The sequence below is a fragment of the Panthera uncia genome, chromosome X (genome assembly GCF_023721935.1).
Source record: "Panthera uncia isolate 11264 chromosome X, Puncia_PCG_1.0, whole genome shotgun sequence".
NCBI lineage: Eukaryota > Metazoa > Chordata > Mammalia > Carnivora > Felidae > Panthera > Panthera uncia.
The window spans coordinates 119275687-119302525 of NC_064817.1; the positions used below are offsets into that span (position 1 = coordinate 119275687).

General features: G+C 46.5%; 1 protein-coding gene across 1 annotated transcript; it reads left to right on the forward strand.

Moving 5' to 3' along the window:
• The first annotated feature begins 11061 nt into the window (after window positions 1-11061).
• On the forward strand, window positions 11062-17020 carry CNGA2 (cyclic nucleotide gated channel subunit alpha 2). The gene is made up of 6 exons (XM_049644439.1): window positions 11062-11186; window positions 11400-11492; window positions 12136-12306; window positions 13398-13505; window positions 15151-15257; window positions 15606-17020. The coding sequence occupies exons 1-6, from the start codon at window positions 11077-11079 to the stop codon at window positions 17018-17020; spliced, it is 2004 nt and encodes a 667-aa protein (XP_049500396.1). The 5' UTR covers window positions 11062-11076.
• The last annotated feature ends 9819 nt before the right edge of the window (window positions 17021-26839 follow it).

A 26839-nucleotide genomic window follows, 5' to 3' on the forward strand; every position in this document is an offset into this window, starting at 1 on the left:
CCCTCTTAGAGTCCAAGTTCAGACAGAGCTGGAGAAGAAGTAATGGGTTCCTCTCCAACCTTGTCCCACCCCAAGAATCTCTTTTGTTTCCCAGGTTTCTCCTTGGTTTGCCATCTATTGAGGTAGTCTGGCCAGGACTGTGACCAAGACCAGGAGGCAGCTGCATGGGGGCAGTGAGCTGGCAGCTTTGAGTCCCCAGACGCAAAGCCCTGAGTGATGCATGCTCCATGTAAGCGAGGGCTCCTCAGGGAGCTTGGGAGGGGCTGGCTCCTAGGTCTGGGCAGACAAGCAGCTCCCACAACCAGGCAGCACAGCATTCAGCCCTTACCTGCTTATAGCCTGAGGTGTAGAAGGCCCACAGTGACAAGGTCACACATCCAGCCAGCAGGCCCAGCAGCTTCTCCAGTGGGGAGGTGCCACTCTGAGCCAGGGTCTTGAGCTTGCTGCAGCTGTGGGCATGAGCTCCTCTGGGCCACTGCCAGCCTCTCCTGTTGGTGTCAGGGAGCGTGGAGAAGCTCTCTGACTGGGGGGCTCCCAGCTGGGTGGGGATTAAGGGACCCCACAGGCTTGGGACTAGGAGCACTAGGAGGTAACTGCTGGCATCAAGTGCTGATGATTCCCCAAGGTCTTATCTCTGATTGGAGGCTTCACAGATGGACCAATGGATGCTGACTGTGGCCAGGGGACAGCCTGCCTCTGAAACCATCTGATTGGTAAGGAAAGGGACAGGCATTGGGTTGAGGCAGCCACTGATCAAGGGCTGACACCATCTTGTGGCCAGGGCTGGTGGTCTCCATGTGGTAGGGGCAGGAGCCCATGAAAGTGTACAGGTCCTAGAGCCTGTCTTGACATGGTATTTCATGTGATTGGTCTTCCCAGGAAGCTGAGGGAAAGTGGCTGTGTGGGGAACCATTGTCCCTTGTCATAGCAGCTGAATGAAATCCTGGGGACTCTAGGAGTATGTAGACACAGAGTTCTATCTTAAGCTTGGTGCAAGGCTGCTGAGTCTTTGTTCTCTTCTAGGAGAGTGGAAGAGACTGGTTTGAGGAGGCTTGAAGTAGAGGGGCTGAGGGGCTGCTTGGCCAGACAGGGTTTGGTGGGAGAGAAGGAGAATCTTGTGGGTCTTACCTCCTACACCTGCCTCCACTGTCTGCCTAGCCCAGGGCATTTCTGTGTATCCCAGCCTCAGAGCATGGGGAGTGTGCCACTTGGAGCTCCATGGCTCTTTGCATATGAGGAACAATGGAGGTAGGGGTGGGGGTTATGTAGTGCTTCTTTCAGAACTCCTACTGGGATTTCAGTCTTTGCTTTCAGCCCTTTGAGTTCACTCTGGCTTCTTCAGCAGAGCCTTGAGGAAGAGTTACCACTACAGGCCTCTCAGGCTTTGGGAGCCAGCCCTTCTACTATTTGATTGCATCTGCAATCAAGTTTTTGGAGCTTCTGACTGAGGAAAGATTCTAGACCCAGACCTAGGGCAGGGACAGGCTCTTCATTTTTGCATCTCACCTGAGCTTGCCCTTTATCGCAGCTTGACCCCAGGCCAGGAAGTGTCCCCTCCATCCATGTTGGCCTGTGGCCATAAGAGGCAGCTACTGTTGAGGTGGCCTAGTCTCTAGATTTCCTGCCAGTGTCCTGTCCCTGCTGTTGAAAGAGCATGAGAAGAGCCCTTAGTACCACTTGTGAGGTGAAGCCTCCAGGGTGACGGCTGCCTTACCTAAAGGGAGTGACATTAAGTGCTTGGACTGGATACATGTGCTTTGAGTTGAACCCCAACTGTGGCTGACAGGGTGTATAGTTGGTTGGCCCTTAGGTGCTATGGTGGCCTCAAAACTTCTAGGACCAGACCTGGCCACACCCCACCAGGCTCCAACACGAGATGGTTCCATAAGAGATGAGGCTGCAAAGATAGGTCTGGTGAAATCCAGAAGAGATTTGAATGCCCAAATGCAGAGTTTGGAATTTGTCATGTAGATGATTCATATATCCATTCAATAATTACTTAACACACCATATCCTTATTCATGTCGATGTAACTATCTTGTGAGGGATAGACAATAAACATGTAAGGAAATGACAAGTTTATGATACAAATAAAGTGGGTAAAAGTGAAAATAAAACAAGATATAGATTTGGGAAAGTGCAAGTTCAGGAAATTCATTCATTTGTTCGTTCATTCAGTTCCCAAATACATATGTGCTTATCATTGGGCTAGGCTTTTGAGATTAATGACTAAACACAATAGACAAGTCCCTGCTGTGAAAAAGTTTATTTCTAAGGTGAGGGCATCTGCCCATTCCATGGGTTTTGGATGCAGGAGTGACAGACCCTGGTATAGACTTACTGAACTCACTCTTGCAGTGTGGAAGGTAGAGACGAGGTAGGGCTGTGGGTTTGGAGGCAAAGAAGCAAAGAGTCAGAAGGCTGTGACAAGGGTTGAGGCCAGGCCTAAGGCAACAGCAGTCAGGCTAGACAAGAAAGAAGGTACTGAAGGAAGATTTCGGCAGTAGAACCAACAGGATTTACAGATGGAGTGGGGCATACCAAGGATGATTCCTAGCTTTCTGGACTAAGCACCTGTGGGGGGAGATGTGGCTTTCTCAAGATAAGGCACTGGGGAGATAAGAGTTGGGGCTGGGGTCAGAAGGTCATGTCAGATTGGGACATATTGAGTCCAAGGTGCAATGACTGCCCCCAGGAGATAGAGATGGCCAATGGGCACCTGGGGATGTGGAGCACAGAAGGGGCTTCTCAGTGGGGACAACAGGTATTGGGGATATGAACTACTATCTCTAGGGTCCAGCCTGTCCTAGGAAGAGCCTCCCTCCCCTGGGGTATGGACTGAGTGTGGCTGATGTCAGAAATAATGCCCTAACCCCAAGTTTGTAAAGAAATGAATTCTGTCTTGGCAAAAGAAGCCAAACCATGGCAAGTTTCTGATGTCATGGTGTCTACACTAGAGGCTGCAGCCCATTGCCAAAGGAATGGTCAACTATGGTGGCCTACTAGACCTCTTGTACAAAGCCCTGTCTCTCTGGAGACTTTGTTCATTCAACAAATAGTTCTTAAGCATCTGTTTCTTAAAGAAGCTATGCTGGAGCCTGACCTCAGGGTGGCTGATGATAACCAAAAGTGGATAAACATCAAGGATTTACTGCCTTCCAGGTACTTACTCCACCTCCAGCTTGTTGCCCACTCTGAGCTCCTGCTAATTCTCCTTTGCCATAGCTGGGCCCCTTTCAGGTGTCCCTCCAAGCCTGAGGTACAAGGAGTCACTGCAATTTCAGCTCTACAAGAGCCTGCAGTGCCTGGTGCAGTTATGACCTAATTCTCCTCTTTGTAGTCATGCCCGATTTCTTGATTCTGTTCACCTTCCAGGCTGGCCCTGTGGCTGAGTGTGCTTTTGGAGCCAGATTGCTTAGGTTTGAAACTGTGAAGTGGGAATAATAATAGTATCAGACTCGTCAGATTGTGAGGATGAAGTGAATTAACTCAGGTCAAATACTCAGCACATGATAGCTACTGAATGAGTGAGAAGCTTCCTCTGTACCCCCAGGTTCTAGCTTTTTCTTGGTTCTTCTTGTCACTGTATGCCTGCCTGCCTACCTCCCTGCTTTCCTGCTTGCTTGCCCTTACCTCCCAGCCACCCATGGTGTGCATGACTCACCTCTTGGTACTATCCTTTGCCTGCAGCCTAGGACCTTCTCTGCTGTAATGGCTAGGATTGAATATCTGAGGCACTAGCTTCTGGCTGAGACTTGGAGCCCACCTTTCTAGGCTGTCAGTCATGGAAGAATTCCCTTCCTAATCATAGAATAAAAAATCTGGCTGCTATTAACTTGAATCTGAGGCCAAGATGGCCTGGACTGTAAAAGAAGTTGGGATACTTGGTCACCTGGAGGGACTCATGAGATTTCCAGGAAGCGGCACTGGAGTGAGTCTCTCTACTAGCAGTTTCCTCTTCTGAGCTGAGTCTTCTGAGATTTCTGAGAACTGCACTAAGGTTTATGTTTTCTTACCCCTCTCTCCATCTCTTCCTTACTTTCATTCATCAATGTGTATATCAGTGCTTTCCAGGAGCCAGCTTCAGTGCTATGTGGGGATGCAGTGACTAACAATGCAGATACTGATGCTTGCCCTCAGGCAGTGCACATTCTAGTGCAGGACGGTGTTGACAAGAAAGGTGGCATAGTGTGGATTTCACCCTAGGACTTTGAAAACTTGGTGAGAAGCTGTGCACAGGGAGACTGAGCCTGGACATGCTCTTCAGGAAGAAGCTTGAGTACCAAGGCACACTGAAGGCCAGAAGCTGAAGGCTTGAAGTCTCAGTCGGTCACAAGTGTCTTTTGAAAGGCTGATGGTGGTGGTGAATTCAGTGTGATTTGGGATGAGGTGAACTGCTGTTGTCCAAGGGGAACTAGAGAATGATGTCCGGTTGGAAGTTGGAAGGAAAGCTTGAGAGACAGATTTTGCCTTTATTACTATCAGGTCCTACCTTTATTATTGGACATTTGACTTCAGTTTTACTTTTGTGACTGTACATAATGTGTCTTATTTCTCTGGTTACTTTAAAGATTTTTCCATTATCAATGGATTTGCAGAATTTGATTATAATGTGCCTTGGTATCATTTTCTTGATTTTTCTTGTGCTTAGGTCAGTGAGATTTTTGTATCTGTGGGCTTATAGTTTTTCTCAAAATTGAAAAAAAATTGGCCATTATTTCTTCAAATATATATATTTTTCTCTCTCTCCTTTAGGAACTTCACCAAAACCTATATTAAGCCACTTGAAGTTGTCCTATGGCTCATTGACATTTTGCTCTTTCTTTTCCTGTTTCTCTTTTCTCTTTGTGCTTCATTTTGGACAGTTGATTTTTTTTTAAATTTTTAATGTTTATTATTTTGAGAAAGAGAGAGAGAGAGAGTGAATGAGAGAAAGAGAGAGAGAGACAGAGACCAGCAGAGGAGGGCAAAGAGAGAGAGAGACACAGGATCTGAAGCAGGTTCAGCTATCAGCCGAGCTCTGAGCACAGAGCCTGACGTGGGGCTTGAACTCACGAGCTGTGACATCATGACCTGAGCCAAAGTTGGATGCTTAACTGACTGAGTCACCCAGGCATCCCTCATTTTAGATAATTTTATTATGTTAGATAAAATACATTAAACAACATGAAACTTGTTGTCTTCAAGTTTACTAAGCTCTTTGCAACATCTGATTGGCAATTAGTTCTATCTAATGTACTTTTCATTTCAGAATTTGTAGTTTTCATCTTTAGAAGTTTGATCTGGGTCTTTTCATATATTCCATACTCTTACCTAACTTTTTCAACATATGGAATATAGTTAAGTATTTTAATACCCTTGTCTGGTAATTTTACACTTGTATCAGTTCTGGATTTATTTTAATTGGTAGATAATTTCCTCATCATTATAGAGACATTATCTGTATGCTTGGTAATTTTTAAGTGGATGCCACACATTGTGAATTTTACCTTGTTGGATGCTGGATACTTTTTTTTTAATTCTCAAAAATATTTTTGGGTCTTGCTCTGGGGTGAAGTTAAGTTATTTGGAAAGGGTTTGATCCTTTTGAGTTTTGCTTTTCAGACTTTTTCAGTGGGACCAGAACAGGGTTCAGTATAGGAATGAATTATTCTCCATTACAGTATCAGGACCCTTCTGGACACTCTACCCAATACCCATTAATCATTAGGTTTTCTAGTCTAGTTGGTGCCATCAGACACTATTCTAAGCCCTGTGTTAGGGTTGGGAGCTATTACCTCTAATTTTTTGGAATCATTATTTCCCCAGCCATAGATAACTTCCTTCATCATAGGTGTGTGTTGATAAATGGTCAGGTGAATACTTGAAAGGGTCTCTGCACATCTCCAGAATTGTGTCTCTTTGCAGTTCTCTCTTCTCCAGTACTCTGTTCTGCAAACTCTAACTGCCTTGGTTTCCTTGGATATTCTCGCCTGTCTTCTCAATCCAAGGAATCTATAAGGCTCCACCTGGGTTTCCTGTCTCTGTAACACAGTCTGGGACCTCTCACAAAAGTAATCTGGGGCAAGTGTAGGGATCATTTTCTTCCTGTCTCTTAGTGGTCATTGACCGTTGTTCCCTAATGTCAGGGAGGCAAACTGGAGTTCAGGCGAGAGGCTGGGCTGGTGTTATAAATTTGCAAGTCATCGGAATACAGATGTGTTTAAAGCCACAACCCTGACTGAGGAAATGAAAGAACAGATAAGGGATCCATCCAGAGACTGAGTTCAGAAAACTCCAAACTTTAAAGTTAGGAAAGAGGAAGATGCTTTTATAGGACGCTGTAAGAAGTGGCCAGTGAGGGAGGAGAACAAGGAGAGTGGAACCCCTTATTTCAAGAAAGAGAGAGTAGATAAGATGTGTTAAATGTTGTTGAGAAACAGAATAGACATGAATTGAGAAGTGACTCTGAGGATGACTTGTGCTCCTGTCTTTCCTTTTATTCTGGGAACAACATTTTCAGAGACTCGGCCAAACTCTCTTTAACCTCAGCACTTATCACAGACCTGATGCACAATAGGTGCCATGGAAATATGCATGGGATAGGTGAGTGAATAAAAGAGTACCAGGCAGCAGTGAGCATTTGAATGAGCCACAAACGGGAAGCTAATCTGCCTTTTTGTCTTGGCTGTATGACTACTTTGTCCCTTCTGTCCCTGGCTTTAGCATCTCTGAAGGAATTGTCCTGAGAATGCTTTCAACCAGGATCCAAGAAACTCCTTGGATCTTGTTTTTCTATAAAAGTTTTGGGTTGGTTGCTCAACTTGTAGGTGAAGAGAAAAGAGGTCCAGAACTATATCATGATTGACATCAGCCTTTTTACAGAATCATTGTGTTACTCTGAAAGCTTTCTTCCTTGGGTGTCCCACTTTCCATCTAGGACCCTACCCATTTCTCTTCCCTTTGCCAGTTACATGGTGTGCTGTCTTTCTTGCCCAGCCTAGTCCTGCCCTCACACTTACTCAGTTTCCCCTGTGTAACCCTGCAGCAGCCATTGCAAACCTTCTGGCCTCCAGTCTGCATCTACTGTTGCCTGATGCCTCTGAAGATGAAACCTCTTTCATTTCACTGAGAATGTGAGAATTCTCACATGACTGAGCCCCTTCGGGTGTTTCTCACAATATCCCCATCCCCATCTAACCTGTCTGTCACCTCCTTCCTTCCTAGTCTATTCATTATTGGCCCCTTCCTCTATGTTCTTCATAAGTCTCCCCTCACTCCTCTGGTACCTGGAGCCACCCATTATATCCATCTTTCATGAGCTCCAGCCTTAAATGGAATTGGTCACATGCACAGATACTTTCATTATCTGTTGAATTGTTCTTCAAAAACTTTATACCTGCTTTTTTAAAATCTCCTTTTAGTAAAAGAATAACAGGAGCAACACAGAGAACCTCTATCTCTCTCCTTTCTCTCTCAGTCAAGCTTCTGGAAAGAGTTAGCTATATTCATATCTTTTCTTTCTCGCCTCCTACTACTCACTTATGAAACCCTGCAAAACATGCTGTTTTTTACCACCACTCCCAGAGGCTGCTCTTTTTTTTTTCTTAGAAAATTTAAGTATAGTTGACACATAATGTTGCATTAGTTTCAGGTGTACAACATAGTGAATCAACTTCTCTGTCATGCTGTGCTCACCACAAGTGTAGCTACAATATGTCACCTTGCAACACGATTACAATATCATTGACTATATTCTCCACACTGTACCTTTTTTTTATCCTTGTTATGCATTCATTACATAAGTGGAAGCCTGTATTTTCCACTCCATTTCACCTGTTTTTCCCATCTCCCCACCAACAAACAAAAAGTAGAATCAGACCTATAAATACAGAGAATAATCTAATGACTGCCAGAGGAGAGGGAGGCGGGAGGTTGGAGGCTGCTCTTGCTTGAGGCAGTAGACAAAGACAGGCCCCACAGGCAATCCTGCTCTTCTTGATGCAAGGGTGGGCTCCTGAAGCCTCCTCCCTTCCTGAAAATCTCCCTTCTTTGGTGCTTGTCCTCAGTATCTCCCACTCTTTCAGCTTCTTGGGTCACCTTTCACCTTTACAGGTCCTCAGAACTCCCCTCCACTTCCTTCTATGCTCTCATCCCCTCAGAGAGCTTTAACTCCCAGCAAACCCTGAAAGTGTCCATGTCTTCCCTCCAGTCCAGAGCCTGGTGAGGATTGGGCCAGAGTCTGATGCAGCAGGTCTAGAGAGCAATAGTGAAGACTTGAGACCAGGCCAGTGCCTTGGGAATGGAAGATAGTGGATGGACAGATTGTTGACACTTTGGGGGTTCATTTGACTGAAGATAGACACTCTCTTGATGTGATGATGGAAAGAAACAAGGAGTTATGGTTGACATCCAAGTTTCTGGTTTGGATGACTGGGTAGAAGGCAGGCCCCTTTATGAGATGGGTAACCTGGAGAAACCAATTTGTAGGCAAAGGTGTCAAGTTTAGTTTCAGCTATGTTGCATTTAATGTGCCTCAAAGGAGATTTCTACCAGGCAGCTGGTGATATGGGTGGGTAGCTTTGGAGAGACGCCTGGGTTCTGATCTTGCTTTGGGACATGATGGTAAATGAAGCCTTAGGACTAGATGAAATTTTTGGAGAGTGTGAGGATGAGAACCAGTGGCCTAGCTGCCTACAGGGTAAGGGGATTGCTGCCTGCCTTTGTTCCCTGCCAAGCAGCCTGAAAGGGTGGTCCTGATGAATAAAAGTGTGTGTGGCAGGGCAGCTGCTAGGCAACCAGACTGAAGGAAGGGTCTGTTCCCAGCAGAGAAGGAATAGAAATCATGGGATAGGAATCTGTCTTGGTGCTAGGACCTTAGAGAGGGCATAAATTTTATGTGCCCCCAGAGCTGTCCCTTTTGTGGGCTGAGAGCCACTGCTATTAGGGATGATTAGTAAGTAAGGAAGAGGTCCAACTGTGACAGGCAGCACCTGCACTAGATGTTTATCAGTGAGAGGCTGTCCTTAGTCCTCTGCTTGGTGTTTGCAGCCTCCATGGGTTGGCTTGACCTCCTCTGCTCACTCTCCACTCTGGGTCTAACCCCCTCACACCAGTGTACTTTCCATCCTTGCAATGGATTTGCCCTTTACTGCCCCACCTGTACCCCTGCTGTTCATTCACTAAACAGTGCTCTACCGAGGCCCACTCTGATCAGTGTGAATGGCATCAACTTTGTTTGCATTGCCTGGAACTTTCTGTCTCCATGGTCTGCTGCCTCTAGGGTCCAAGCAGGGACTCAGAGATGCTGCTTCCTATTCCTCAGGTGCCTTCATTAGCATCCCAGTGCCATAGTCCCACAGAGAGCACCAGGGGAGCAGCTTTGAGGCTGCTTGTTATTACCACTCACCACGGAGCTTGATGTACTTGCCATCACCATGGTGACAGCTTCTGAAGCTGGAACAAGTGGATGGGGAGGGGGAGATGAAAAGGTGGGGAGTGGCAGGGTTTCAGCAGTAGGGACCATAGGTAACCTGGGGAGTGTGCTGATCATTTCTGATCAAAATCTGGTGGGGCATGCTGACCAGCCTGAGCAGAGAAGAGCTGCCCTGAGTCTCTTTTGCCCTAGCCCCCCTGACCCCATGCCAAGAAATACTGCAGTATACAATCTCCTGTCTCTCTTCTGGATTTTGCCTCTCAGGCTCCTTGTTCTTAGTCTATTTTGTGGACACCTCCTCCTCTACTCATATCTTAAATGTTGGAGTTCTCCAGAGCTCTGAACTCATCCCTCACTCTGTATTCTCTTTTTGTGTGATTCCACCCATTTGCTCTCCCATCCATCTCTGAGTTCTGCCTTTTCTCCCTCCTGAGTAGTTTTACACTCTACTCACTTACCTCAGGCTCTCTTGGCACCATCTTCTTCAGCTTTCTCCCTACCACCTTGCCTTCAATCTTGTTCCCCATTTAATCCAGTCTCTACCTAGCAGCCAGAGGATATTTCTATAATATAATGCTGCTCTACCTATGTTACTTCTCAGCTCTTCCAAGGCTCCCTGTAGCCCAAAGGAGAGAGTCCTGCCTGGTACCACTGCCTATGGAGCCCATGGAGCTCATGGAGCCTATGGGAGCTCTCCCTTCTCTCCTCTTCATTCCCTGCTCGACCCACAGAGCTCCTCTTTGTTTCTCAGCTTGTGCAACATTACTTGGAATGTGTGCTAGAAAGAATATGACTGGAGCTGAAAGGAGGATCCCCAGAGACAGTACCCCTAGTTGAAAAAGTCAATGAAAAATGGACTCCCACCTGAGGAGCATGAGTTTTAACGTGGTCTTGGCTCAGGAGAGTCAGAGAGCCAGAGGAGGTGGCAGCTGTTTTGGGTCAAGGAGATACATCTCGTTCCATGGGGCAGGAGTTTTGGGGCAGTGGCTGGTTTGGAGGTGCTCAGCAGTGTAAGCATGTGCAAGACATCTGCAAAGCCAAAGCACCAGAAGATGTCTTAGACAGTTTTTATCTATTTTTTTGTTTATTTTATTTTATTTTATTTTGAGAGAGAGAAAGGGGAAGAGGAGAGAGAGAAAGAGAGAGAGAGAGAGAGAGAGAGAGAGAGAGAGAAGGAAAGAGAATGCCAAACAGGCTCCATGCTGTCAGCACTGAGCCAGACATGGGGCTCAATATCACGAACCGTGACATCATGACTTAAGCCAAAATCAACGGTTGGATGCTTAACTGACTGGGCCACTCAGGTGCCGCTGTTTTGTTCCATTTTAGCATTGATAGTCAATTTATCAAAAAATTCACTGCAGTAAAAGAAAAATAAACACATTTTGCAATTTACTCCTGTTTCCTTTTAAATTACCGGGCATGGTGGGGACAGACCATCACCTTTTGGTGTTTAGAGCCTGGTACTTAGACAGTGCTGGATCCCCCTGTCCTGCATTGCCATAGCAGTACCCAGGAATGCTGAGGTTTTCCAGGTGAGCCCTGGTTCTGTTCTCACTGCTCACCTGCAACTCTTCTACTTTATATGGTATCTAAGATTGTCTGTGAGCTTCCTTTTGGCCATCTCTCAAGCAGGTGAGGATATCGGTCATACATGGAGGATGACAGAAAAATCCAATGGTGTGAAGAGTTCCCCAACCAATAACCACAACCACCATGCACTTCCTGCCATCAAGGCCAATGGCAAAGATGACCACAGGACAAAAATCAGGTGAATCTATTGGATTGGATCATTTCAGAGATGACCTGGAGGCTTCTCCTTTCTCCCAGTTTGCCTCACTGCCACAGAGCAAACAATCTTTGGCTTAAAGTTACCCTCTAAAGGGACCATGGGATTTCTAAGCACCTTCCAGGAGATAAAAGTATAATAGGAGACAAAGTATGCCCAGAGAAACCTTGGTCAACTCTGCTCCTTCCTCTACAGGCCACAATCTACAGCCGATGATGACACCTCCTCAGAACTGCAGAGGCTGGCGGAGGTGGATGCCTCCCAGCGGGGGAGGGGTGGCTTCCGCAGGTGGGTTCCACCACTGCCCTCCTGCTACCTGTTCTTGCCCATGGGGCCTATCAGAGTGGTTACCATGAGTCTCCTTGTCTCACTCCAACTGAGCCTTTCTGCCAAGATCTTTAGGAAGCAGTTTTTTTCTGAGGAGGCTCCTGTGAGCAAGCTAGAAGTGGTCAGTGGATCATTCCCTTTAGAATTGTCTGTCTCCTCATTGAGAGAAGGGGGGGGAATCTTTTCCAGCAAAAGGGTCTAAGTAGAGGACCTTGAGATCTGCAGCCCAGAGTCATAAGGCTCCATAAGGAAATCAAGAAACTTAGGCCAATCTTCCTCCTGGCCTGTCCTCCATTAGCACAATCTTTATCTTGCTCTGGAAACCACCTATTTGTTCTTCATAATCAACTGACATGGCACCTCCTACAGGGAGTCTTCTCAGAGCTATCCCTTACCCCTCAGGCTGCATTCAGAGACATACCTGAACTCCTCTCTCTCCTCAGTGCTGGCCCCCTTCCCAACTCTTAGCATGGGGGACATCATAGACTGGCCTGTTTCCAGGGTCTCCTCTCCATCTCCCTCAACAGATAGTGAGCTCTTGGGTCCGGGTCCTTTCTGAACAGTATGATTCTCCTCTCTGGCTCATGCTCCCTGTCATCTCTAGGATTGTCCGCTTGGTGGGGATCATCAGAGAGTGGGCCAACAAGAATTTCCGTGAGGAGGAACCTCGACCTGACTCATTCCTGGAACGTTTCCGTGGGCCTGAGCTCCAGACCGTGACAACACAGCAAGACGATGGCAAAGGCAACAAGGACGGCGAGGGCAAGGGCACCAAGTATAGTTTTCCAGCTTTTGGGACTGGAGGGACTCCCAAGCATGCAATTGTAGGGTTTGGTGACTTTTCTTATGCCATCACCAGGGACAGACTGGGGTCTATACCAAACCCTGCCATGATAGGTAAAGGAGTTGGCAGAGGAGACTTGCTATGGTTTTAACTCCAGTACATTTCCATTTTCCTTGTTCACAAACTTTCCAACTTCCAGGGGCCAATTGTCATGGGAGCCCCTGGTTGCTTTTCTTCCCTTAGCTGCCCTTTTTCATATGTCCTCTTGCTGCTAATGAGGCAAATAGCAAGGGCACCTAAATATGTACCAGCCCCTCTCAGTTTCAGCAGTCAGTAAATGCAGAGAAGGGTGAAACTGGGGAGTGCTGCTGAGAGTATGACCACACCAGTGCCAATGTGGGTACAGAGGTGGGCCTTTGGAGAGGCCATACTGGGGGCTAACTGGCTAAGGAAGGCCTGGAACAACTGCGCAGGAAGGAGTAGGGAGGGCAGAGAGGTGGAACCAGAGGGTCTATTCTTTGAGGAATGAGTAGGCAACTGGGGGTGTCTGGCCAAGCCAACATTCCACAATTCTGGCCAGTGGGGCAAAAGAGCTTTTGCCAAGACAGGACGTAGCTTCTGGGAAAGTGATTTGGGAGCTGGAGGCCAGAGACCAAACAAGGAGAGTGGGGTGGGCAGGAAGCACATGGCACTCACTTGCTTGGAGTTCCTCTTTCTTCCCAGGAGGGATCCCTGAGCCCTCATTACCATCCTGTGGAAGTCCCTCCTTAGGTCCTGAGGCCAACCCCAATAAAGACACTGCCCCTTGCCTTGCCCTCTGAGCAAGGAGTCTCCATAAGTCATTGGAGCCAATGGGCCTATGTGGGGTTAAAATAGGAAGAAGGGTGACTCTTATCTATGTGACCTCTACTCAGATGCCCAGTACCAAGTTGTGGCTTTCTGAAAATGAGGCCCTGAGCCAACTCAGTCCTTACTCTGTACATCCTCATAAGTGTTACTTTTTAAGGGACCCCTAGCCTCTGGGAGCTGGGGTGCTGCCACACTGGGGACCTAGTCCCCAAGCCTGGCCTCTGTCTCCTCAGGAAGAAATTTGAACTATTTGTCTTGGACCCAGCTGGAGACTGGTACTACCGCTGGCTATTTGTCATTGCTATGCTTGTCCTCTACAATTGGTGCCTGCTGGTGGCCAGGTGAGCAGGGAGGGATCTGGGAGGGGGTGGCCAAAGAAGCCCAGGGCACAGGCTTTGGGTTTGAGAGAATACCAGTCTCAGCTGTGGACGCAGAGCTCATTCCAGCTCAGCCTTCTTTCTGAATTTCCTGCTTGCCAATGGCACCTCCCTCTGCCCTATTAACCCTCAATGCCCCCTCCTACCTTCCAGTTTAATATGCTACTAAAGCTTCATCTTTATCCTTTTCCTGGTATCCATAATCTGTTCCTACTCCTCCATCCACACCAACACTGTCCTTGGTAAGGCCACCCTCCTTTCTCCCTGGGACAAGTACAACAGCCTTGAACCCATTTCTTTCAGTCACTCTTGTCCCCTCTAATGCATCCTTCACACTTGCAACTAGTATGCTTTGTATAAACTGGGATTTGATTGTCAGTCCTTCCTCACAAACCCTTCAATGGTCCCTCATTGCTGACGGGATCAAGTTCAAGCCCTCAATGTAGCCTTCAAGGCCCTCTGGACCTGACCTTCTCACTAGCTCTACCTTCTGGACAAACCCCAGCCCTAGCATTCTCTACTCTTGGATAATAACATGTTCTTGCCTCAAGAGAAAATTCCCTCTCCCCATTTTTAGCCTATGGAGATTCTTCTCGCAATTTCAGTTCCAAAGCCACTCTCTACAGGTAGCTTTCCCATTCCACCCCATCCCCCACTTCAGTTATTCATTCAGCAAGGATTTGACTGAACATCCATCAGGTCACTGCTGTCTTGGAGCTCTCAGGCTAGTGGGAGACACTGGCAGCAAATATGAACAAAACAAATGCCCAAGAGACATGAGGTTGGTGAAAGAAACTTTCTGGGAAGGAGGAACAAGTGTCAAAACCTTGTCTCAGGATGGCCTAGTGTGGCTGGAGGACTCCAAGTGAGCATGAGGCAGTCACAGGACTATTCTGTAGGCTTTGTGCAGCAGAGGAAGGGGTTGGGCTTTTATGTGAAATGCGACCAAGTAGTTAGAATTAACTGCTTTTCCCTCTGACTAATATAATCATTGGGTCATCATCCTGGGTTCTATCTCCTATTACGTCCATATCCTAGGTCTCTACCCATTCAGTCCACCAAGTCTTGTTAATTCCTCCTAAAACTCTACTGCATCCTCCAATCTTTCTTCATTACCACTACCTTTAGGCTAAGCCCAACTACTATCTTCTCTCTGACATGGATAGGCCAGTGCTCTGTATTGGGCTCTCAATAGGTGTATGTTGAAAAGATGGGCATGGATGTTATTCAGCTGTGTATTATAATTCATACTTCCAATGACTCATTTTTCATTTAACTCACACTTGTCAAATCCTGGTGCTCTGGGCTAGAGCATGGGGCGTGCAGTAATGACTCAGAGGTAGTCTCTGTCTTCTTGGCATTCATGGTTCAGTGGATGAGATAGACAAGTAATGGTCAGTGTAGATGTTTATTTATGGATATCTATCCAATAATAAGAGTTGGAGTAAAAGTTGCTTGTCATTAAGTTTCTGCATGACACCAGACTGACTGTGAATCATCAGCATCCTGGTAGCCATCCCAAGACCTGCACTCAGTGGGCACTCAGTTTGAGGCCTCCAGTGATCCTTGACTGGCTTTGAGGGTGAAGCCCAGTCCTGTCTTCCTACAGAGCCTGCTTCAGTGACCTACAGAAAACCTATTACCTAGTGTGGCTAGTGCTGGACTACTTCTCAGATGTGGTGTACATTGTGGACCTCTTCATCCGACTGCACACAGGTAAGTGAGTAACTGTGATGCACAGGCAGGAGCATGACCCATAGGTCCAAAATCCTGAGTCCACATTTTCAGGAAGCTCTCTTGACACAGTGTTAGACTCAACTGCCTGGCTGGGACTTGGGTTGGTGTCTGCTCCTCTTTGAATCTTATAGTCCCCATTTGCCTAGTGAGGTTTAGACCTTGGGATCATCTCTTGGGGTCCTTCATGCTAGCTTTGCTATGTGAATTTCCTATACCTCTCTTTAGGAATGAGGGTTGAATGCACAGTTTCTCCCTTGCTGAACATTAGCCAATTAGGAAGGACAGGCTTGAGAGCAGAGCTGATATACTGATTTGTGTCTCTACTAGGCTTTCTGGAGCAGGGGCTGCTGGTCAAAGATCCAAAGAAGTTGCGGGACAACTATATCCACACCCTGCAGTTCAAGCTGGATGTAGCTTCTATCATTCCCACGGATCTGATCTATTTTGCTGTGGGCATCCACAGCCCTGAGCTGCGTTTTAACCGCCTGCTACACTTTGCCCGCATGTTTGAATTCTTTGACCGCACTGAGACACGCACCAGCTACCCCAACATCTTCCGAATCAGCAACTTGGTCCTTTACATCTTGGTCATCATCCACTGGAATGCCTGCATCTACTATGCCATCTCCAAGTCTATTGGCTTTGGGGTTGACACTTGGGTTTATCCCAATATCACTGACCCTGAGTATGGTTACCTGGCTAGGGAATACATTTACTGCCTTTACTGGTCTACACTGACACTCACCACCATTGGGGAGACACCACCTCCTGTAAAGGATGAGGAGTACTTATTTGTCATTTTTGACTTCTTGATTGGTGTCCTCATCTTTGCCACCATTGTGGGGAATGTGGGCTCTATGATCTCCAACATGAATGCCACTCGGGCTGAATTCCAGGCCAAGATTGATGCTGTCAAACATTACATGCAGTTCCGAAAGGTCAGTAAGGAGATGGAAGCCAAGGTCATTAAGTGGTTTGACTACCTGTGGACCAATAAGAAAAGTGTGGATGAGCGGGAAGTTCTCAAGAACTTGCCAGCGAAGCTGAGGGCTGAGATAGCCATCAATGTCCATCTATCCACCCTCAAAAAAGTGCGCATCTTCCAGGATTGTGAGGCTGGCCTGCTGGTGGAGCTGGTATTGAAGCTTCGTCCTCAGGTCTTCAGCCCTGGGGATTACATTTGCCGCAAGGGTGATATTGGCAAGGAGATGTACATAATCAAGGAGGGAAAGTTGGCAGTAGTGGCTGATGATGGTGTTACTCAATATGCCCTGCTCTCAGCCGGGAGTTGCTTTGGAGAGATCAGTATCCTTAACATTAAGGGCAGCAAAATGGGCAATCGACGCACAGCCAATATCCGCAGCCTGGGTTACTCAGATCTCTTTTGCTTATCCAAGGATGATCTTATGGAAGCTGTGACTGAGTACCCTGATGCCAAGAAGGTCTTGGAGGAGAGGGGCCGGGAGATCTTGATGAAGGAGGGACTGCTAGATGAGAATGAGGTGGCAGCCAGCATGGAGGTAGACGTTCAGGAGAAACTAGAGCAGCTGGAGACAAACATGGAGACCTTGCACACTCGCTTTGGCCGCCTGCTGGCTGAGTACACGGGAGCCCAGCAGAAACTTAAGCAGCGCATCACCATTCTGGAAACCAAGATGAAGCAGAACAATGAAGATGATTACCATGATTACCTGTCAGATGGGATGAACAGCCCTGAGCCAGCTGCTGCTGATAAGCCATAACGTCTTGGGCCCAACTGCCTTACCAGCCTTGTCCTTGATCCCAGGAACTAGAAGAGCTGTGTAGGTGTTCATATTTGTATGCATTACCCTCTTGAATTCTCCCCAAAGCCTCTCTGTCCTAGGTTTTTGGCTCAATCATCTAGGAGCCCTCCTCCAAGTCCAGCTAATAGCCAAGCTTATGCACAATGAAGACCATGTTGGCTCAGTTTCCAGGAGCTTTAGCCTGTCCAAGTCTGAGGAAGAAAGAGAGGAGCATCTGAACTGTCTTCAAGGGGTCTGTCCTAGGGCTGGAAGCCTGGGCAATGATCTGTTCTGAAGAAGCAAATCTGCAGGACAGTGTGCACCCTAATGTGAAACTGCCCTCTCTCCTGGGTCCTTTGCACATAGCCACTTCCCATTTGGTTCTGGCCCTTGCTTTTCTAATATGTGTTCTGAATATCCCCATTTTCCTGCACATGTATGTAGTTCAAGAAATGACTACAGACAGCACAGGTACCTAGTGTCTGTATCCTAAGGCAAGGAAAGGAAGGGGGCAGGTAGAAGAGTGTTCTGTTAGGGGTGCCACTCCATCGGGCACTCCAAGTCCTAGTCTGTCCATCCATTTTAACGTTGCCATCCAGGAGTAAGGTCTCTGCAGTCTTCTCTGGACCAGGGAGATGATTATTCTCCTCGTTTCTGGTCCATTCCAAGGCAGGGAGTGAGGAGCAAGGAAATGCCACCTGGAGAAGGAGGTGGGTGGGAGCTCTGGCCATCACCCCTCTATACAGAACATTACTGAAGAGGCCCTGAGGCTGGCAGTGTGTGGGAGGCTCTTCAAGTTCATATCTGCAGTAGAGGCGCTTATAAGTTAATAAATTAATTTAAACTAGTGGTTATTGCTCAACTCTGCTATTCACATTCTTTCCTTTTCTCCCCTCTTTTTTCCTCTTATCCAGGACTCACCCTGCCTGTAACACTCTCTCTGCTGTCTTCTGCTGTCTGTCTAAGCCCCACTTGTCCTTCAGGACTCAGCTCAGGCACCACCTTCTCGGAGAAAGCTCCCACATATGCAGTCAATCATCCCCTCTCTAGGCTCCCACAGCACTTGCTAGTCTGTGTCCTGGATATTTGCTGTATGGTTGGTTTTCCCAGAACTGGTTTCCCTTCCAGATTGTGGGCTCTTTGAGGGCAGGGCCAAGACACTGTCCTTCACTGCTCTGTCTTCAGCCTTGGGGACATGCATCGCCCAGATCAGGCTTTCAGAAAATGTTTAATTACTGGGGCAGTAAGTGAACACACTGAAACTCTTAAGTTTCCATTTGCCAGTATCCAGGTCTTGACAGAAACACTGGCTACGTCTGGTGATTCGTGGACGATCTTCTGGAGAAGCAGATATTTGAGTGGGTACCAGTTGACCAGGAATCCAAAGGACAAGTGCTAATTAGTGAGCAAGAAGCTCTAGGTGCAGATTTAGATGCCTTTGTGCACACCACTTATCTCTATCATCTACCTACCTATCTTTCTGCCTATTTGTCATCTATCTCTCTATGTCTCTATTTCTCTATCTACTAATCATGGTACAATACGTATCAAATTTACCATCTTAACTATTTTTAAGTGTACAATTTTATAGTGTTAAGTACATTCACATTGTTGTGAAACAAATTTCCAGAATTTTTCAGCTTCCCAAACTGAAACTCTCTCCTCATTAAACAAAACTTCCCATAGTCTTTCCCTGCTAGCCCTTGGCAACCATCATTTTAATTTCTGTTTCTATTACTTGATTACTTTAGATACCTTATACAAGCAGAATTATACAGTATCTCTCCTTTAGTGACAGGCTTATTTCATTTAGCATAATGTCCTTAAAGTTCATCTATGTTGTAGCATGTGTCAGAATTTCCTTCCTTTTTTAGGCTGAATAATACTCCATTGTATAGATAGAGCAAATTTTGTTTTTCCATTCATCTATCAATGGACACTTGGGTTGTTTCCATCTTTTGGCTACTGTGAATAATGCTGCTATGCACATGAGTACACAAATGTCTGCCCAATTTCTTTTTTTTTAATTTCTTTTGAGACTATAACCAGAAGTAGAATTGCTGCATCATATAGTAATCCTATTTTTGTAATTTTTTTGAGGGCCCATCATACTGTCTGCCATAGAAACTGCACCATTTTACATTCCCAATAACAGCACACATGGATTTTAACTTCTTTACATCCTCACGAATACTTGTTTCCTGTTTTTTTTTTTAACAGTAGCCATACTGATGGGTGTGGGGTGGTATCTCATTGTAGTCATATATTCATTTCCCTTGTAAATAGTGATGTTGAGCATCTCTTCGTGTGTTTGTTAGCCATTTGTTTATCTTTTTTGGAGAAATGTCTATTTAGTCTTTTGCAAATTTTTCAGTCATGTTGTTTGTTTTTTTAAATGTTGAGTTGTAGGAGTTCTTTATATACCCGTGATGTTAACTGATATCAGATATATGATTTGCAATTCTTCTCCCCATTCCATAGGTTGCTTTTTAACTGTTGATTGTACATTTTTATACACAGAAGTGTTTAATTTTGATGTAGTCCAATTTGCCTGGATGTAGGTGTCATCATTGATTTTCATTGGAATTCGTTCTTCTAGCCAGAATTATTTTACATTTAATGTACTTTCTTGGCCTCTTCCCTACTTTATAGTAACAAATCTTAACCAGGGGCAGACTCACTTGGAGGGATCTGTAACATTACCCATGCTTAGACTTGGTCCTTGAGAGTGGGAGCAGTAGGGAGGTGACATTCATGATGGAACAGCATTCTGTGTATGCTTCCCCTTTGGGTGCTGGGCTGGAAGAAAAGCTCTAACTAAGCCCCTTCACTTCAAGACAGACTGAGCCCCCAGGAAGTGGAGTCCTTGGGGAGCAAACCAGTTGCTTGCCCAGATGCTTATAGATAAGGCTACATGAAGGAGCTAAGTTTCCCTACATGCTGGAACCCAGAGTGGTATTAGTTTTGTTGCCCTAGAATGACACTGGGCCCAGAATAAGGGGGAAGACTGCATTGAAAAATGTTTCCTTGGTTATAGTAAGAAATCTGCAGTCTTTCTGTCTAGAATGTGGTTTACCTTCTGTCCAGCCCCCACGGGTGACTGATTTCACATCATCAACCTGGCAGACATTGAATCTTGGACCTGGTTTTCCCCAGCGCAAAGCAGCTGACTCACGTGGGTCATGTGGGGAACCCACTGTGTTGAGATGCAGGATTCAGGGCTCTTCTCCCACCCTCTCCCCAGACATCTTTGAATTGAATCACCCATGAGCTTTTGCAGTTCCTTGAATGTCTACATTCTCTTAGGCTTCTAGGACTTTTCTCATGCTGTTCCCTTTGCCTGGATCACTCTTTTCTGTCTTTTCTGGCCTCTAGGACTTTTTTCATGCTGTTCCCTTTGCCTGGATCACTCTTTTCTGATTTTTCTTCCTCTGATACTCAGTTCGCAGGCTTACCACAGCCTTCTATGTGAGACTTTCTTGCATACTGGACTGTGAGGGTCTGTTTAGCAATTGGTCTCTTCTCATCTAAACACACTTTGCTCATTGAGAAAAAGATGAAAGAGTGACAGAAAGAATATCCATGCAGCTCAGGGTGTGTGTGTGTGTGTGTGTGTGTGTACGTGCACACATGTGTGTGCAAACACACACCTGTGTGAGTATCTGGATGTCAGCCTAGACAGACAGTGTCTGTGTCTGTGCCCCGTCCCAGTCCCCTCCTTGGTTGCTTTCTGCAAAAGCATGACTCTTTCCTGGCCATTTCTGGCTACCACGCCCACTTCTCTTCCATACCTGGGTGTAATATAAGAACTGAAGTACATTTTCCATTATGTGTTGTATTTATTCAACACAGTCTGATGTTCCCTGCTCTTAATTTTAAAATATTTATATTGGAATGTTTTTTTTTATTTTCCTCTGAAAATACCCACTTAAGGTAAATTATCCTATTTGTATATAGCCACCGATGTGCTTTTCTTTGCATTGGTGACCTTCTGTAGAAAACAAAAGTCCCTGCTCCCACCCATCACTTTCTTTCCCCTCTTGGTCTGACCTTTGGTGGTTTCAGCCTGGCTTGCAGACTGCTGCTCCCAACTCAGCCCAGCCTGAGTCCCAGCCTCAGCAGCACATATCTGTTCCTTAGTCTTGAGCCTAAAGCTAATCTGACCTCTTCTTCCTTCCTTGAAAGGAGGCGGAAGTAGAGGGTCCCCTACTGAGTAGCCTGAAAACAGGAGCTCAGAAGCCTCCAGTGCACAGAGCCAGAAAACCCAGCCACCAGAGGGCGCATGGACCTAAGAAAAGGGTGGTGGGCTCTGCTCAGTGAACCCCCCCCCCCCCCCCCCCATCTAGCAGAGGGCAGAGCAGGGCTCACTGAGGCAGTTAGGTATCTGCCCTCAGGGCTTCACTGTGCTGTCCGACCAGGTCTTCCTCTCTGAATGCCTCACTGCAATCCCTTCAAATGCCCTCAGAGGCTCCTGGGTGTCAAAGCCAATGGCTCAATTCAAGTCTGTGTATGCTAGGTGCCCAGACTCTGCTGAGGGTTGGGTATGAAGGAAATGTCAGGGTTGAACTTCAAGGGGATCTAGGAACTATGTTTGTAATTATTGATTTTAACGTGTATTGAGCAAAAAACACCAGTAGGTCTGTAAAACCCTTGATGTTATTGCACCCCAATGTTTATAGCAGCACTATCAACAATAGCTAAAGTATGGAAAGAGCCCAAATGCCCATCAACAGATGAAGGGATAAAGAAGATGTGGCACACACACACACACACACACAAACACACACACACACACACACACACACAATGGAGTATTACTTGGCAATCAAAAAGAATGAAATCTTGCCATTTGCAACTATGTGGATGGAATTGGAGGGTATTATGCTAAGCAAAATTCGTCAGAGAAAGACAAATATTGTATGACTTCACTCATATGAGGAATTTAAGACACAAAACAGATGAACATAAGGGAAGGGAAGCAAAAATAATATAAACAGGGAAAGGGACAAAATATAAAAGACTCGTAAATATAGAGAATAAACTGAGGGTTGCTGGAGGGATCATGAGTGTGGGGATGGGCTAAATGGGTAAAACACATTAAGGAGGATACTTGCTGGGATGAGCATAGTAGATGAATCACTGGAATCTTCTCCTGAAATAATTGTTGTACTATATGCTAACTTGGATGTAAATTTAAAAATTAATTAATTAATTAAAAAATCCCTTGATGTTATGAATACTATTGCTTAGCATGGAGCTAAAGGAAAAAGTGAGCTGATTTAAGGTTGATTTAAAGAAAATGATTATATGAATAACTGTTCCAATAGCACATGAAGGTAGTGACCAGATAATGGTGAATATCCAAATGCCTACCAGATGCCACTAAGACATTTCAAAATCAACACCATCATAATTTACCTTTTGATTGTTTTTCTCCCAAACCAGCTGCATCCAATCCTCCCCATGTCAGTAATGGTTTATCCACCCTTTCAGTTGCTCAGGCCAAAACACTTTAAGCCATCCTGGATTTACCTCTTTCCTTCATCCACTATATCCAACCAGTCAGGAAATAGTCTCTGCTTAACTTTCAATGTAAAGTCAGAATCCACACACCTCTCCCACCTCCACTGGTCCCACTGTGGGCCAGACCACCATAAGTTCTCTTCCAGATACCTGCAGTTGTCTTCAGACTAGTGTCCTCGCTTCTACCTTGTCTCCCTAAAATCCTCTCCACTTACCTGCTTAAAACTTCCCAGTGCCTTCCCATTATTCCTATAATAGAATCCAAACTCATGACTGTGGTCTCCAGGCCCTGTCTGTTATAGGCCCAGGCTATATCTCTGACCTTTCCTGCTTTTTCTCTCCCCCTGCTTCTCTCTGCCCCAGGCCTTCTGGTCTTTTAATTCTTAACACATGCTCACCAAGCTTGTGGCCTTGCACTTATTGTACATCTGCCTTGATCCCTCTTCCTCTAGACTGTTTCTTTGTCTTCAGACTTCTGAAGGGGCCCTCACACAGATGCACATAAAAACAGCCTGCACCTCCTGTGTCACAGTCTCATTGTCTTGTTTGACTTTCTTTAAAGTATTTATTACTCTGTAATCATCTTGCTTATTTGTTCTCTTGTTTATTGATTGTTTCCCCCATTTCACTGTCAACACCCTGAAGCAGACATGATTGCTCTTGCCCATTGCATTGCCAGCACCTAGAGCAGACACTAGCAAGTTACAGTGCTCTTTAAATGCTGAATGCTGGGAACTCCTTGAAGGGCTGCCTCCATTCCCTCTCTCTAATGGATTATATCACATCTTCTAAGCTTCATCTCTCTCTCTCTCTTCATATCCTCATATGCTCTAGGTGTGCTGTGGCCACACAAGAGTCTTTGGCATTCCATAACCCACCCAGGGTTGTCACATAGGGAACTCAGCTTATACCTACTTCTTTCCTCAAATTTCTGTCTGCAACATCCTCATCTTTCAAAGTCAGCCATAAAGCTACATTTCCCTGAAGTTTCCTTTGATGCTTACAAGCAGGTTTATCATACTTGTCCCCCATGCTCATCTGTGTTTGTATCTTTTTTTCTCCTTGCTTCCTGGGGAGAGGTCTGTGTGGGATTCACAGTGCCCTCCCCACAGCCAAGGCTACTTGGGGCTACAAGTGTGGGTGGGGACCATAGAGGGCCCTCCCTAGAGGGTCCTACTGAAGGGAGAGCTCCTCAAACTGAACAGGGAGCTGGGGTAGGAAGGCATGGGATGCGATCTGGTTCCAGCAGGAGGAATGGCTTGCTATACTGACTATGGGTTCTGTAGCAGGTCACCTTCCCCCTGGCATGGACTGAGCTGCCAACTACTAAGTGATTTTGCTTTTCTCCAAGACAGACATTTCCCTGGAAGGACAGTCCAGCCCTGATTTAAGACCTGACACCAAGCCAGCAATATTTGGCACCATTTGGGATAGTGATGAAGATGAATTTCTAGCTAAAAGGCTTGGCAAGCACAGGTCCAAAGGGGCTCAGTGCTGTGGCTGGACCCAGGGCAATGCCTGTATAGGCTCTGATAAGGGTACTGGCCTGGGATCCCAGGAATGTAAGGTAGGTTGCTCTACCCCTATTTACTAGATACTTGGAAATTTCTACTGTTGGAAACCTGGGGCATAGCACAGTGGAAGAGTTGGGAAATAAGGCATTATCTTTATTTCCAATCAAACCAATATTTCTTGGCTCCACCAGGCATGGCGATGCTCTGCTCTTTCCCAGAACTTTTAACCTACTTGTACTTACAGGACTCAAACAGGGTGGTGCTCTAAGGGAGTCGGAGCAAGCTGCTAATTTGCTATCCATATACAGATATATACCTGAAAACCTCATGTTGTCTTGAAGGATGCAGAGATGTCTAGGCAAGCAGGATGATGTGCCAGGTCCAAGGATCTAATTGGGCAAATAACCTGAAGACCAAGGTCAAGGACCCCAGTCTCTGGCTGAAGTGGAACATGAACCCGATGCTCTCTTGAGTTCCACAGACCCTGGAATTAACTTGGCCTCACTGGCTGAACTTGAATGCGTTTCTTTCCCTTTTAGGCTCAGTTTCTCACTTATTTTAAAGAAAGAGTTTTCCAGGACCCTTTGAAGCCTTTCTGAGGAAGGGAAGGGATGAGTTTCTTAACTCATACCCTTGCATCACTCAAGTTTATGTAACTGCTAACTTCCAGGCAGACCTTCAGAGTTGCCAGTTTCTATGGATCAATGTATTTAATAAGATACATTTTCTTGTTTCTCCTTTATTGGATTGAGTAAGAAAATTAAATTGGGCAATTTGTTGTTAGGTTATTTAAATGCCAACTCAGTTATCCAATCTGGACTTGTGCCACATCCCAGTCCTTCCAACGTTTTCCCGGAGTGATGGAATCAGAGGCCAGCTGGAGGAATGGGTATCCCTCAGATCCATAGGTTGATCCTCTGGCTCTTGAGGGTCTGAGTCCTGAGGCACAGACTGCCTCTTTTTGCCAGTCTAAAAGGGCAAGGTGGGTGGCTAGAAAGGCTTCAGGGCTGGTGTTGGCTGGGAGAAGTGGTGAGATGATAATAAACAGAAGTTCCTAGTATTGCCTCATGAATTTGTAGCCTATTTTCTTATCTGTACAATTAGGAAGGTCTCTGGAGACCCTTCTGTTCTGGCTTTTTGGAGAGCTCTGGCTCTAAAGTGGTCAGGACTGTCCAGTGCTGGAGCAGGGAGAAACCTTTGTGACCCAGGTCTTGGAGGCCAAGAGAGGTGGGCTGAACAGGCGGACAGTGGAGGTGAACAGCAGCCTGGACGAGAGTCTGAAATGAGCTGACTGGCCAGGCTGCCTCAGGTTCAAGATCGCTCATCCAGCTGCTGTTCCACTTCTGGCCGGAGAACACGGCCGGAGTGCTCTCGTGCCGTAAGTGGAGATTAACACCCAGTTTTCCAAGCCCTTGCCCACTGTACATGTCACAGGAACCTTTTTGCAGGACCTGGACTACAGGGAACTGGGGCAGCCCAAGACCCCTGGGAGAGAAGAGGAGAGAGAAGAGACACCCCCCCCCCCGGGCGAGATAAGAAGGGCAGCCACCGGCACAAGCCATGGTAGGAGGAAGTTCTCCAAGCGCCAACACCGCACCCCCCCGCCCCCCGCCCCTGCCAGTCAGCCCATCCCCTCTGCATAGGATACTATCCCATCCCTTCACACCCTCCTGTCACTGACTGGGACCCTGACCACATCTGCCAACAGCACAGTGGCACACTGCAGAGCCATTTTTGGCAACCCCTTCACTTTCTTGCCCAAGCAAAGACAGGAGAGGTGTAGCTGTGGGACATTTCCCCGTGAGACCTGCTCTGAGAGGTAATGGGGCTGCAGCCAGTAGGCCACCTTCTTGGATCCTGGCCCCCTCCCCACCCCCTGAATGAGCAGGCAAGTCTGGAGACAGGCTGCCCAGACTTGTTGAATTCAGGAAGGCATTGACAAGATGCGACAGGTGTACAGGGACAATGCCTGGAGGGCTCTAGCAGAGGCTGTGGACAGGCATTGGGGGAATTGAGCCTGGTAAATAACATTAACAAGGCGACAACCTGAGCAGGCAAATTGGGAATGCAGACAGGGCTCCGTGACTGCGCTGGCTGTCTGCCTGTGAGTCACCTCTGCAGATTGATTTCATCGCTGAGCACTTGGATATGCAATGTGCTTGGAAAGACAGGCTGGGTTGGAATCCTCCCTCTAAACACTGAAACAATTTGGGGAGTGCTACATGGGCCTAGGAACACTGTCTCTTCATGTGGGTGGAGCCTAGAAGCCCATGGCCCTTGTCTCTTTCCTTCCTTGGCCTTCCAGCCTTTGCAAGGGCTGGGACCAGTTCCCTAGGTTTCAAGTTAACTTTGGCCTTTCCCAAAGCAACCTTGATTTGGGGGTCTCCAGAGATCCCCTTGGCCCTGCTTGATTAAGTTACCTCTTGTGGCGTGATCTCCTTGTCCCTGTTCAGTGCCTGGCACAGAGAAGATGCCAAAAAATGTTTCTTGAAAGAATAAGGAAACCAGTGTATTTATTTTTTAACATGTGTGGATTTGTCTGTGTTTCCTACTATACCTATGGAATAAAAGTATAGCCTTTCAGGAGACAAGTGTGTGTCCAGTATGTCCATAGCATAGCAGTGGCTTCAGGAAATATATCAGTTCTGTGCAGATGTGGGTCAGAGAATAGGTGGGGAAACAGAGTGTGGGAAAGAGGAAATCTGCCTGAAAATAGTCCCAGAAATGCCGCTCATTTTGCAGACACAATCTGGCTGTTCCC

Coding starts and splice junctions, on each gene's coding strand:
- CNGA2 (XM_049644439.1), top strand. CDS start 11,077: ATGACAGAAAAATCCAATGGTGTGAAGAGTTCCCCAACCAATAACCAC. Junction 11,187..11,399: donor GACCACAGGACAAAAATCAG/GTGAATCTATTG, acceptor CTTCCTCTACAG/GCCACAATCTACAGCCGATG. Junction 12,307..13,397: donor GGCGAGGGCAAGGGCACCAA/GTATAGTTTTCC, acceptor CTGTCTCCTCAG/GAAGAAATTTGAACTATTTG.